At 38.2% G+C, this 13,473-nt stretch overlaps 1 protein-coding gene across 1 annotated transcript; it reads right to left on the bottom strand.

Moving 5' to 3' along the window:
* Nucleotides 1-11,786: 11,786 nt before the first annotated feature.
* LOC100757353 (olfactory receptor 4F3/4F16/4F29) lies at nt 11,787-12,728 on the bottom strand. The gene has a single exon (XM_027421005.1). The coding sequence runs from the start codon at nt 12,723-12,725 to the stop codon at nt 11,787-11,789; it is 939 nt and encodes a 312-aa protein (XP_027276806.1). The 5' UTR covers nt 12,726-12,728.
* Nucleotides 12,729-13,473: the final 745 nt, after the last annotated feature.

Genomic DNA, 13,473 nt, shown 5'->3' with positions numbered 1-13,473 from the left:
ACCCAGACATAAAACCTTCAACCTACAACATGTCCTGCCTGTAAGATGTGCTGGGATTTTGATGGTACAGAACTTGTGGAAGTAGCCAACCAATAACTGGTCCAATGTGAGGCCGATGCTAGGAGACGGAATCCATGCCTGACACTGCCTGGATGACCTGAAACCAGCAGCAGGACACCCCAGAGACCTAGAATAGAACCAAACAATACTAGCAAAAAAAATGAAAACGTCAATGAAATGATTCCTAATTACATTCTGCTATACTCATAGATCAGTGCCTAGCCCAAGCGTCATCAGAGGAGCTTCATCTAGCAAATGATGGGAGCTGATGCAGAGACTTACAGCCAAACACTGCCAAGGGAACCCCACAGAAGAGGAGGAGGGGGATTATAGGAGCCAGAGATGTCAAGGACACCATGAGAGCTCAGGCCCACCAAAACAATTAAGCCATGCTCTTAGGAGCTCACAGAAACTGAAGAGAAAAATATGGATCCTGTATGGGTCTGAGCTAGATCATCTACATACACCTTTGGTTGTGTAGCTTGGTGTTTTTGTGGGATGCCCAACAGTGGGAGAGGGAGTGTCTCTGACTCTTTTGCCTGTGCTTGGGACCCTTTTCCTCCTACTGGATTGCCACATCCAACTGTAATATAAGGGTTTCTGCCCAGTCTCATTATATCTTGTTAGGTCATGTTCAGTGAATATCCTAGGAGGCCTGCTATTTTTGTAGGGAAAAAAAGGAATTGATCCTAGGGAGGCAGGGCTGCTGTTGTCAGAATGTAATATAAGAGAGAAAAGTAAAAGTTTAAAAAAGAAAGAAAGAAAATTAAAATGGTGTGTTTGAGTTGTTGAAAAGAACATAAAATATACATGATTGTATAATATAAAAAAGACAGACAAATGGATTGCATAAAGTTATGAAGTGGTAGGTTAAATGAATTTTAGCATTTGCTTTTTATCTTTCTCCACAAACATGGTCTAAGCATGCTTTTTCAGGTTCTTTGGTCTTTTTTGCTCTTTCTTTAAAGTTCTCATCAACATGTGCTTGACCTCTGTGCTAGCTTAACTCACAGTCTCTCTCTCTCTCTCTCTCTCTCTCTCTCTCTCTCTCTCTCTCTCTCTCATTATCTATCTATCTCTCTTTCTCTCTCTCTCTCTCTTTCTTGCTCACTTTACCACTCTTGCTCTCTCTGTCTCCTCCTGTCTCTCCTGCTGCTGAGATTTATATTTTTGCCTTCCCTGGGGAATTTTTCTTCTAAACTCTAATAAAATTATTCACAAAGTTCAAAAAAGTGAAATAAAGAAATAAATAAGAATAAAAGAAAATACAAAAGTGATTATGAAATGTGAAAATTTAGTTTGCAATTTTGAAGAAAAAAATAAAGTTTACAAAAATCAGACATAAAACATTTTTTAGTTGGGAATTTTACTCGATCAGTTGAATCTATCTGTATTTTCACATTTTAAGGTTTGTTTCAAAACCTTAAACCCTAGGAAATTTAGACCCTCCTAACTTAAGACATCACTGCATTTATTTAATAGTTTGAGAAATATAAATAATCATGTATTCTTTTTAAATAAATATTTATATGAAAGCTCACCTCATACATCCTTAAGGTCTTTCTGATCAGATCACTGATAAGAATCAAATGAATACAAGAATTCCAACTATAAAGAGCAGATGAAAACAAGAAAAAATAAATTAAACTGGTATTTTTAAGTACCATTTTATTTTGAGATTTAGGACATTGGGACTTTTGGTCTCATGTTAAAATTCACTTCTGATCAGGCATTTATAACACTCATCCAATCTGGAAAACATGAACATTTCTAAAATTTTGTTTCTATTTTACAAAATATTCATTAAATGTTTCATAGAAGGAAAATAGTTCATACTCACCTAATTTTCAAAGTGAAGAGAAATATACAAATTTTCTCCTTTTATATGTATTATTGATATTTTCCTTTGTTACCAGTTCATAAGATATTATTCATCCATCAAGTATCAGTGAGCATAGTATGATTAATTATGGCATAAGTTTAGTAGAAAATGCTGCAAGGTTGTTTGACTTCTCAAGGCTATTTACAATGTGGTTCTAGCTCAGTTACATAGCCTTTTCCAGTACTTTAATTGGTGTTTAACACCTATTCTCTGGTGCTGTTCAATTTCTTTTCCTAACTGTTCTGTACTTTTTCTGTCTTCCTCAATGTGTCTATTCCAAGCACAAACTAACATCTGAGAATAAGAGACTCAAGCATTAAGTTTATTTCTATCCATTCATTTTACCTGAATGATAACAACAGCATCTTGGCAGCGTCAGTTTTCTCTGTGTTCTCTCACATGAAGTGCCACATGGTTCCATTAGGGAGATAAGAAGCTAATTATATACACCTCAAGAGGCTACTGACCAAAGGACATTACAAAAACATAGCAATTTAGAAGGATCACATGGTTACAGGATTCTCTTCTCTGGAGACTTATTTGGTTTGGCCTATGTGACCAAAGAATTTTATAACTCATATTATAACACTGAGTAGAAAGATGATAAGAAAACATGGGTTGTTGAGGTATCATTAACCGATGTGGATATAAAAGTTAACAAATATGACTGGGCATGGTTGTGTATGACTCTAATCCCAATGTTTAGAAGGTAGAAGCAGGTAGACAGATTTCTGTGAGTTGAGGCCAGCCTTATCTACAGGGTGAGTTCCAGAACATCCAACACTACATAGTGATAATCTGTCTTGAAAAGACTTTCATTTCATTAAAAATGAAATTATAAAATTTAAATGTAAATGGATGAAACTAGAAATGTATCATTCTGAGTGAAGTAAGCCAGACCCAGAAAAATAAAGATCTCTTATTTTCTCTCATTTGTGAATGTAAGCTTTGAATCTTCATATATGTATTTATTGCCTTTGTGATACCCATTCAGATCAAGAAACCAGTGATGGACTTGTGGTGGGGTAGCATTCAATGGAGGGAACATAGAAAACAGTGTCATAAAAATTTCTTGAGTTTCACCTACCTTACCTATAAAATCAAAAACCTAACATAAAAGTCTCCATTTGTATCCTATACTTGTAATTCTTCCATCTATTGCCATTTTTTCCTGTGAGGTTTTTTCAGTTTTAGCTGAATGTCTTATAACCCATGGCAGAGACTAAGCAACTGCCACCACAGAAAAAGGGCATGCCACCACATCTCATATAGAGAAAGATGATCACTTTGTGATTCACCACCCCCACAGATTCTCACATTGTCTCCCTCCCCTGGGTCCAAATGTTGTGTGAATTTCCCTGAGACATATAAGGAAGAACCTATAGACTCCAAATAGAGAAGCCACTCACACACCAGAGGCTTCCATCCAAGTACACTTTTGTACACCAGTGAGTTTATTGCGGTTGTTTATAGGAGTTGAGAAACTGAGAAGAGGTTACATCACCAGGACTCCAGCCCATTGTCCAAATCATTCTGTTATACCAGGAGACAACAATAAATATGATTAATGGATTAGCTCTAATATAAACTCAAGGATATATGAGGATGCCATGTGAGTCTCAGGAATTACATGAGCCTCATGAACTGTGAAGTCTTAGAGTATCCTTAAGTATTCATGAGGAAATGACCACAGATCCCAATAGTGAAAGTCTCATTCATGAGACCATAGCTTCGCCTATTCAAGACTACACTGGTCACTGAAAACAAGAAGTAAATAAATACAAGAACCCATGACTGGTGTTAGCATTTCCTCCTCTCTCTTTCACATCATCCATGTTTCCTTGACTCAGTACCCTCAGCATTCAACAAGGCTTGCCTACTCTCTTACTGAAATCTATAGTAAAACCTCCTATTCTGCTGGAATTCTTCTCATAAGAAATTTCTTCAAAAGATTTGCCTCTAATCGTTCTTCATTGTTCTCCTTTTATTTTCTACCAAACATATTCCACTCAGGATTCTCCCTGCCCCCATCATCCCACTAAAACTTTCCTTTACATATTTCTGATGCTTCCCAGGTATAAATTAAGCAAATGATTTTTAATCATCTGTTAAATCAGGTAATTATTGTGCCATCAGCATAATGGCTTTGTTTGATTTTCTCAGCAGTAAAAAAATTCCTTATTTACTCATATATCACTATTTGCTCTTACTGAGTCTTCACTGACTAAACTCATTATTTTTGTCATTTGATATTTGTAGGTATAGGCTCAAGTCTTCAACATCATCTATTTACTATCTATAGTTACTCTCTAGTCTTTTTCATCTAGTCCTATGCCTTTAAGTAATAACTGTATGCCAAATTATGCCTCATATTTCTGGTATATATAACAAATTGATATATCTGGTTCTCCACTTTGATTTTCATGAAAATATCCAAAGTTTCTTATATGACCTGAAAAAGTGCTAAGCCCCTGAAATTCTCCACAACTCCATCTTTGATGACATTACTTATTTCATATCAAATTAAAAATGGAGTTATTCTGAATTTCTTTTTCCCTGTGATTACATCAGTTGTCTAAACTTATTGGTAAACTCCTTAAAATATATTGACATTATTACTATGAATTACCACCTATGATGCTACAGAAGCCATTATGTGTATTCCATTCAGATAGAATACAACTCTTAACTTGACAACTCTAAATTCAACTCTTGACAATGTGCAGATGTTTGTAGTACATTCAACTCTATTCCAACCATGAGAGTCAAAGATAAATTCTTGTGTTAGTATGTTATCCCCACTGCTTAGAAATATTTACCTTAGAATAAAAGCTAATATTTTGCAATGGTATACATTGTCCTATAAAATTTGTTCCCCATTTCCCTCCTGTAATATTATCCTACTACTCTTGTTTGCACACATGGACAAAATTGTGGTTCTTCTCTTACTGGTTCTTGATAACAATGGGTATTTTTGCACATTTGCACCAATTGAAATAGTCCTCTTCCCTCTTGTTTTTCTGAAACAACTACATAGCAATTCACTCAGCTATACCATAATTTTTTCAGTGGCACATATTCAGAACTCTAACTCTGATTTACCTGGAAGTGAAACACCACCACATACCCACATCTCTTCTGCAGTTCCAGATATACCTCTATCTGTTCAATTATGTTGTTGCACACATTTAATGCCTCTTATATCATAGCTGATATTATTGAATTTATTTCCTTCCATTATCTTATCCAATGGTGCAAAGTAAAGGGGTCTACAAAGCCATTTTCAAACATTAAAATAATGAACTTTAAACCATATCCATCCTCTCTAATATTGTTTCATTTTTCCATACTAGTTTATGCTTTCATGTCTTTTCTTCCTCTAAGTTCTACATGAGAGAAAGGCTACAGAAAATATATCTTTCCGCATCTAGCTTATGTTACTTAATAAGATGAGCTATAAGTACATCAATTTTCCTGAAAATGATATAACTGTTATTTCTTTTACTTACAACTTAATAATGCTGGACTGTATATAGATTTCACATTTTCTTTATTCATTTATCTACTCATGTACCTTGGCTAATTCCACAGTTTGAAATTATGAATAGTGGTGCAATAAGCATGGGAATATCAACATCTCTACAGAAAGCTGATATTTATTGAAGAGGTGCATGCTCAAAAATATTATAACTAGAATGTGTCATGGCTACTCTTTAATTTTTGGAAGAGCTGTCATGCTGACTTTCATAGTAACTAGGTTATGTACATTAATTTTTATTCCTATGCCTCGCCAATATTTGTTGTCATTTTCCTAAAGACAGACATTCTGACTTAGCTGAGATGGAATCACTATGTAATTTTGATTTTCATTTCCCTTATGTATATGTTTACCATTTGTTTCATGTATATATTGGCCAATTTAGTTATTTTAAGGACTGTTGGTTCAGTTAACTAGCCCATTTATTGGCTGAATTATGAGTATGTTTGGTGATTAATTTTATATTCTTTATGTATGCGGGATATGAATATCATTTAAATGGATAGCTGGCACAGACTGTCCTTCATTCTGTAGGATGACTATTTTGATATTCCTTTTGTTGCATAGACTTTGTAATTTCATGCATTATAATTTGTCAAAACTTACATTTTCATGAACTATTAAAGTCATGTTCATAAAGTTTTGGCCATACTTACACATTGAAGTCATTGCCCCATACTTTCTAGCACCAGTTTCAGAGATTCAGATCTCATATTGAAATTTTTTAAATAAATTTTGAGTTTTCTTTTTCTTTTACAAGGTGAGACAAAAAGGTCAACTTTACTCTTCTACACATGCATATCTAATTTTTCCCAGCCCCACACTTGTTAAACAGACACCATTTTGTTTTTATTGGAAATAGATTCTTCTCTCATACAATACATTCTAACCACAGTTCCCCTCCCTCCACTCCTGCTAGCTCCCCATTCCTCCCCCCTCTCTCAGATCCACTCCCACTCATTTTCCTCTTCAGAAAAGAGCAGGCCTCCAAGAGACAACAACCAAACATGAAATAACAAGATACAATAAGACAAGGTGAAAGCCCTCATCTGGAGGTTGAACAAAGCAGCCCAAATAGTCCAAAGAGAAGTCAAAGAGTTAGAGACACAGACTCTCCCACTGTTAGGAGCCCCACACAACACCAAGCTAACAGCCAAAACATATGTGAAGAGTACCTGGTGCAAACCCACACATGTCCCGAGCTTGCTATTTCAGTTTCTGTGAGCCCTTGAGTGTCCTGCTTAATTGATTCAGTGAGTGATGTTCTCCTGGTGCTTCTCCATCCCCTCTGACCCCAACAGTTATTCCTCCCCTCCTTTCATGGAAGTCTCTGATCTCTGAGAGGAAGGACCAGCTGGGGACACCCAATTAACACTCCCTGCTTAATTTTGGGCCTGTGAGTCTCTGCATCAGCTCCCATCTGCTGGTATAGGAAGCCTCTCTGATGACAACCGGACAAGAGACCAATCTATGCATATAATAGAATATCATCAGGAATCATTTCATTGATTTTTTTCCCAGTCTTGTTTGGTTCTACTCAAGGTCTCTGGGCTATCCAGTCTCCAGTTTCAGGCCATCCAGGCAGTGTAAGCCATGGGCTCCCTCTCCTGCTGTGTGCCTCAAGGTAAACCAAACATTAGTTGGCAGTTCCCAGAAGTTCTGTAACACCATTGCCCCAGCAGATCTTTCAGGCAGGACAGATTATAGGTCAAATGGTTTTGTGGCTAGACTGATGTCCAGGTTTCTCTTTCTGTAACCTGTGAGTACCTTCTCATGCCAAAGAGACTAAAAGGTAGGGGTAAGACACCAAGCCTGCACCACCTCTTCCTCTTCACATTCAATGAGCTGTGTGGAAGTTTTCCTCAGCAATGGGGCCCTGCTGTCAATTTTCAGAGAGTGACTTTCAGTCTTATAATCAGTCTGGGTTGTTTAGGGATCTCCATGGGGCCTCCTCAAACTGCCACTTTTCAATGTATAGTATTGGCACCTTAGTTAAGAATTTGATGTCTGTCATGAGAGAAGCTTCCTCCTGCAGCATATGGGAACAAATACAGAACATAGCCAGGCATTACACAGATAGTGAGAAACCTTGAAGCACACAGACTCATCTTGGATTTGGAACCTGGCCTGGGTTGGATAGCTGCTATCCTTATCAGAAGAGGAAGGAACAGAGCAACTAGGGGAGGAGGCAAGCAGGATGAAAGGGGATGGAAGACACCAAGAAAACAGGGCCCTATAAATAAACATGATCAAAGCTCATATTGGCACACAGAGACTGACATAGCATTCACAGGTCCTGTACTGGTCTCAACCAGATGGAGTCCTAGAGCTAAAAGGAGAAGTGGACACATGCCTCCATCAATGACCCAAAAGCTATCTACAACTGACAACCATTTGCAAACAAAATTTTATTTTTCTCCAGGAGAGTCATACTAGGGAAACAAACTACTCTTAAGAGTAGGCTGCATGCCCTATACTAGATGACCAACAGAAAACAAACTCAATGCCATCACTGGAGGTACCTTGTCTCATAATGTCATGCTGAGCCTTTTTGTCTTCTTTTTTATTTTTATTTCTTCCCAACATATTTGTATTGATTCCTTGGGAATTTTACAACATACACCCTGATCACACTCACTTCTCTGTCCTTCCAAGTCTGTACCCCCCCCATCCTTGTGACCTCCTCTCCCAAAAACAATAAAATAGGGGGGAAACAAGTTTGTGCTATCTACATACTCACTGGACCATGATCAACTCTCAGTGGCCTGCCCCTTAAATAGAACTGAGTCCTTCGCCTCTTGTACCCCCACCAGAAGCCATCAATTATAAAGAGCTACACTTCAGCATTCTTACAACACTTTTTAGTAGTTCTCTTCAATGGCTTTCTATTTAGACTGTTACTTTTGGGAGTGTAGGGGTAGTCACAGAAGCCTTCCATGTCCCTCTTTCTCAACTGTGCAACTGCTGTCATCAATATCACTGCAAAAGTAGCTCCCTTGCTCTTTACATTCAGTGGAAGCACAGGTCATGAGCTTCCACATGATTTCTGGCCACAGTACAGACCATTAAGACCAGCCCCAGTGGACCCAGACAAGGACCTCTGAGGCAGCCCATTTCCTGGAAATCAACATGACCTCAAGTGGCAGTACAGGCCACTCATGTCAATACGGTCACTAGTGGTAGCACGTACACATGGCTTCAGGCTGCAGCATAGACTATGGACATCTGCCTAGCCTTCAGTGGTTAACTGGGCCACAGACATCAGCATAGACCCAGGCCACATAAGACTCGTTGACCCACACATGGCCCTTAGTGACAGCATGGACAGGGACATCACCATGGCCTCAGGTGGCTACACAGACCATTCACATCAACATATACATACCCCTCCATGAGGCATCAAAGTCTGAGAACATCACAAAGGCTTCAGCCAGTGGCACAGACCTTGTATGTCCACATGGAATTCGGGCTTCATCACAGCCTGGGACAACAGCATGGGCCAGCAACATCAACAAGGCCTCTGGTGGCCTCCATTGTCTCCCAGAGCTAGGGTGATCCCTCCCATGCCCACCCAACTAGGCACAACATGTCTCCAGCTCCACCTCTCCAATTTGCATGACCCACTCTGTTCTTCCATCTTTCCCACTTCTCAAATCACATATTCATTCATCACAGTGTTGTCTTTGAGGAGAGGTGGGTCAGGTTGGCTGCATTTTTATTTTGTTTTGTTTATTTATTTTCTCTCTTTTTACTCTACAGCTCCTTTGTGTATATATTATGGCTTCTAATTTAATGTTTTTATGGGAGTCCTGAATGTGCAAATGAGTGTGTCTCTGCATCTATATTTGGTCCATGTACTTTCCTTGGGCTCCTTTCCTTCTGTTTGATGATGTTTTAGCTTTTGCTTTGTCTTATTCTATTTTATTGTATTATTATCACTCAGAGGCCTGTTTGTTTTCTAAAGGAAATGGATCTATATGGGAGGGAATGTGGGGTGGAAATGGGAAGAGTAGAGGGAGAAGAAACTATAATTTTGCTACCATAAATCTGTGGTTTAGTTTGAAGTAGCCTATTATGATACATCCATCATTACTCTATGTGCTTAGTACTGATTTAGCTCTTTGTAGTCAAGCATATCTTTTTCTTTCTTACTCTCTGCATTGTGTATGTGTATGAGGTCCACAGACATGAAGAGTCTTGAATTTAATATTAGGTGTCTCCCTCCATCAGTTTCTATTTTACTTACTGTAATAACATCTCTCAATTGAATCCAAAGCTCAACAATTAGTCTAACTAGCTAGCCCACATACCCTGGGTATTACAGGTATCTACAATGCCTGCCCAAATTCTGGAGATCATATCTCAAATATTCAAGTTTATGTGTCAAGTACATTGTCCACTAAGCCATCTCCCTATCCTCATTCATATTTCTATATGAATTTTAATATTGCTCTCTTTTGTTTATATAAAGAATATAATTTGAATTTTAGTGATACCAAAATATGAATACTCCAAGGTTAAAATTCAACCTTTGCAGCTACATGTGTGGCATGTGGAGATCATAATGACATCATCACAATGGTAGGGAGCACAGGTAGCACTACTCCTCCATCTCTATTGCCTTAAGCAATGTGCTCATTTCTCTATCATGATTCCTACTCAAGCTGCAAAAGAGAAAAGCAACCAATAGTCTTACACCTATAAAGCCTATGAACCATAACAATGAACAGCCTGGCAAGATAACTCCATTAGTGCAAGAATGACACTTTCACCTGGAAAATAACCAGTCATTGTCTAACTGCACTCAATGAGAGGGAATCCATGCTTGGTGCTGTAAACTTAGGCAGCTGTCCATAGCTGTAGACATCATAGACTCTAGAAGAGAACCTAATTATGCCATTATGCTATAGACAATAAATGGATTCTGAGAGAGTATGAATCAGTATTCAGCAGGGGTGGAATCCCTGATAGGGTATCCATTCTCATGCTGTTAACGATAACAGGTGTGCATATGTGCAATACTAAGTGGATGCAGGATATGTCTGTATGAATGTATGCATAACAATAATTAAAGAAGGAGTCATGAATTTAGGACAGATTGGATAATTACATGAGAGGAGTTACAGGGCAAGAAGGAAATGCAAAAATGATACAAATGCTATACTCATGCATGCAATCCTCAAAAACTAAATTATGATTTGTAGAAGAAAAGAGTGAAATGAAAAATTGCTGAAGAAAAGTGACTAGGTATTGAATGGCTTAGAGTAACAAACTGTTCCTCGGGCAGAAAAACTCAACATATTTCCTTGGCTTCTTCCTGCTATTCCACACAGCTCACATGACTGCACACTTTAGAGTCCCATGGGTGCTCTGAAATTTCTAACCTCTGTCCAATACCTGAAAAGTCCCAAAAATTGGGAAAGAGTTTGTACAAGGTACAGAAATGGAAAATAACTCAATTCAATGTCCCTATATAAATATTCCATGGAATATAGCCAGAAATTACAGTTCATGAGAGTATTTTCTATTCAAAATGAAATTTTTCCCTGTTCTAAAAGTCTTAAAGAAACATTTCCTCTTCTGTATGTCTAAGAGTTTGTTGCAAACAAATGCTAACCTTTAAGAATTAAGGCTCCTCAAGACCATGCTGGAGAAACCCACAGAAACAATTGACCTGACCTCATAAGAGCACAGAGACCCTAGTTGTAAAGCTGGGGAACCAGCATTGGACCAAACCAAACCCTCTGAATGTGAGTGCCAACTAGGAGGCCTGGGCAGTCTATGGGGCTTCGAACAGTGGAGCCAGTGTTTATCCCTAGTGCACAAATGAACTTTGGGAGCCCATTACCTATGGAGGGATGATACTATTGCAACCCAGATACACAAAAGAGGGCCTAGGCCCTTCCCTAAATGATGTGGCAGACTTTGATGGTCCCCCATGGAGGGCCTCACTATCTTTGGGGCGTGGGTGGGGGTGGGTTGGGGAGGTCGTGGGGAGCATGGGAGGATGGGAGGGCAAGGGATTGGGGGAATTGATATGTAGAATAGTATTGTTTCTAAGATAAAAAATAAGAAGGAAAAAAGAGTTAAGGCTCCTGATTATAATCATTTTACTATAAATATATGTAATTTTATGGTGACATTTGGAAAAATTATCCTTTCCTTCTAAGCATCAGATAAAATGACATGTAATGTATGCATGTATGTATGCATAAACATATCAACATTTGCAAAGAAAGGTTTTCCTGAGAGGTTGGTTAACAATGAATTTCCATGCTCAATTAAAGCGTTTCACAATGTAGTTATTTAGGAGATTTGTCTATACCCCATTAGCTGTCTGAATATTCTCTTTATTGCCATCTTCATTTCTTGATTTCTCAATGTGTAGATCATGGGGTTCAAAACAGGAGTGACAACTGCATCAAATAGGGCCAGAAACTTATCCAAGTGTGTAGAGGAAGAAGGCCATGTATAGAAAAATATGGCAGGACCAAAGAATAAGACCACCACAGTCACATGAGCTGAAAGTGTAGACAGAGCCTTGGAGGAACCACTTGCTGAGTGTTTCTGAACAGTAAATATGATGACAATATAGGAAATGATCAGTAGGAAGAAGGAACCTATAGACATGAATCCACTATTGATTGAGACCAGCAATTCCAGTCTGTATGTGTCCATACAAGCAAGTTTGATGAATTGAGGAAGATCACAAAAGAAGCTATCCAATATATTAGGACCACAGAGAGGTAAATTTACTATGAAAGCCAGTTGTATAACAGAGTGCATAAGGCCAACTACCAAGGCAGTAATTAAAAAGAAGATGCACATTTTGGGGCTCATCATGGTCAGATAGTGGAGAGGCTTACATATGGCCACATATCTATCAAAGGCCATGGCTATGAGCAGCACCATCTCCACACCACCAATGGCATGGATGAAGAACATTTGAATTACACAACCTCTAAAGGAGATGACTTTGTGCTTTTTGAATAAGTCATACATCATCTTGGGTGAAGTGGAAGAAGAAACACCTACATCAGTGACGGATAGGATGGACAGAAGAAAGTACATAGGGGAGTGCAAGTGAGGGTCAACAGCCACAGCGAAAATGATGAGACAGTTTCCCATCACGCTCGCCATATACAACACTGAGGAAAACACAAAGAGCAGCAGTTGGCTATCCCAGGAGTTGGTGAGTCCCAGGAACACAAACTCTGATGACGCAGAATGATTCACTCTTTCCATTGACTTTGTTGTCAGTGCTACCTAAAGGGAAATTAGGATACTTATATTAATAGACTAGAAGGACAAATATAAAATGTGTGAAACCCTACTTGTACTTTAATGTCATGATCAACCCAAATACCAACAGATATATGAACATGACTAATTCAGAAAGAAGTATAAATTTCAATCATGCTGAAACATCACTTCATACTTCTTTAAAGTGGTATTATCAAAAAGTCTAAATATAACAAGTTTGATGACTACTTTTCTCCTCCAGTGTTATGCACCTGCTAACACTATGAAAGCTAACTTATAAGGGTGACATTTCCATCTGACTATTAGGCTGATTTTTCCAAGTTTAAACAGGGATAAGAACTAGTGACTAAAAAAGTCACAAGTTTGAGGGGATAATCTACTACAGTTACACTGTTAAATTGACATAGTATTATAAAGACTCCTAATGACTTATTGTTGTACTCGTAGATTAATGTATTTCTCAGCCTTCATCAGAGAAGCCAAGTTTTACAGTAAATGACAATTAACAAAGAGACTTACAACTGACCAAGGTAAAGAGAACAAGAGATTTGAGGATTCTCAGCCTTAAGAAAGATATCTGTACTATACCACTCCTCCTAAGGCTCTAGAATTGCTGAAGAAGAGGAGGCAGAACAATTTTAAAATCTAGACATGGTGAGCAAGAAAACTGTGTTTTCCTGTCATAGAAGGGCATGTACACATATGCACTCACACTCACAAGGGTTGTGAC

The sequence above is a fragment of the Cricetulus griseus genome, chromosome 6, assembly GCF_003668045.3.
Source record: "Cricetulus griseus strain 17A/GY chromosome 6, alternate assembly CriGri-PICRH-1.0, whole genome shotgun sequence".
NCBI lineage: Eukaryota > Metazoa > Chordata > Mammalia > Rodentia > Cricetidae > Cricetulus > Cricetulus griseus.
Note: the sequence above shows the minus strand (reverse complement) of the source record. Positions and strands in the feature narration are given on the sequence as shown.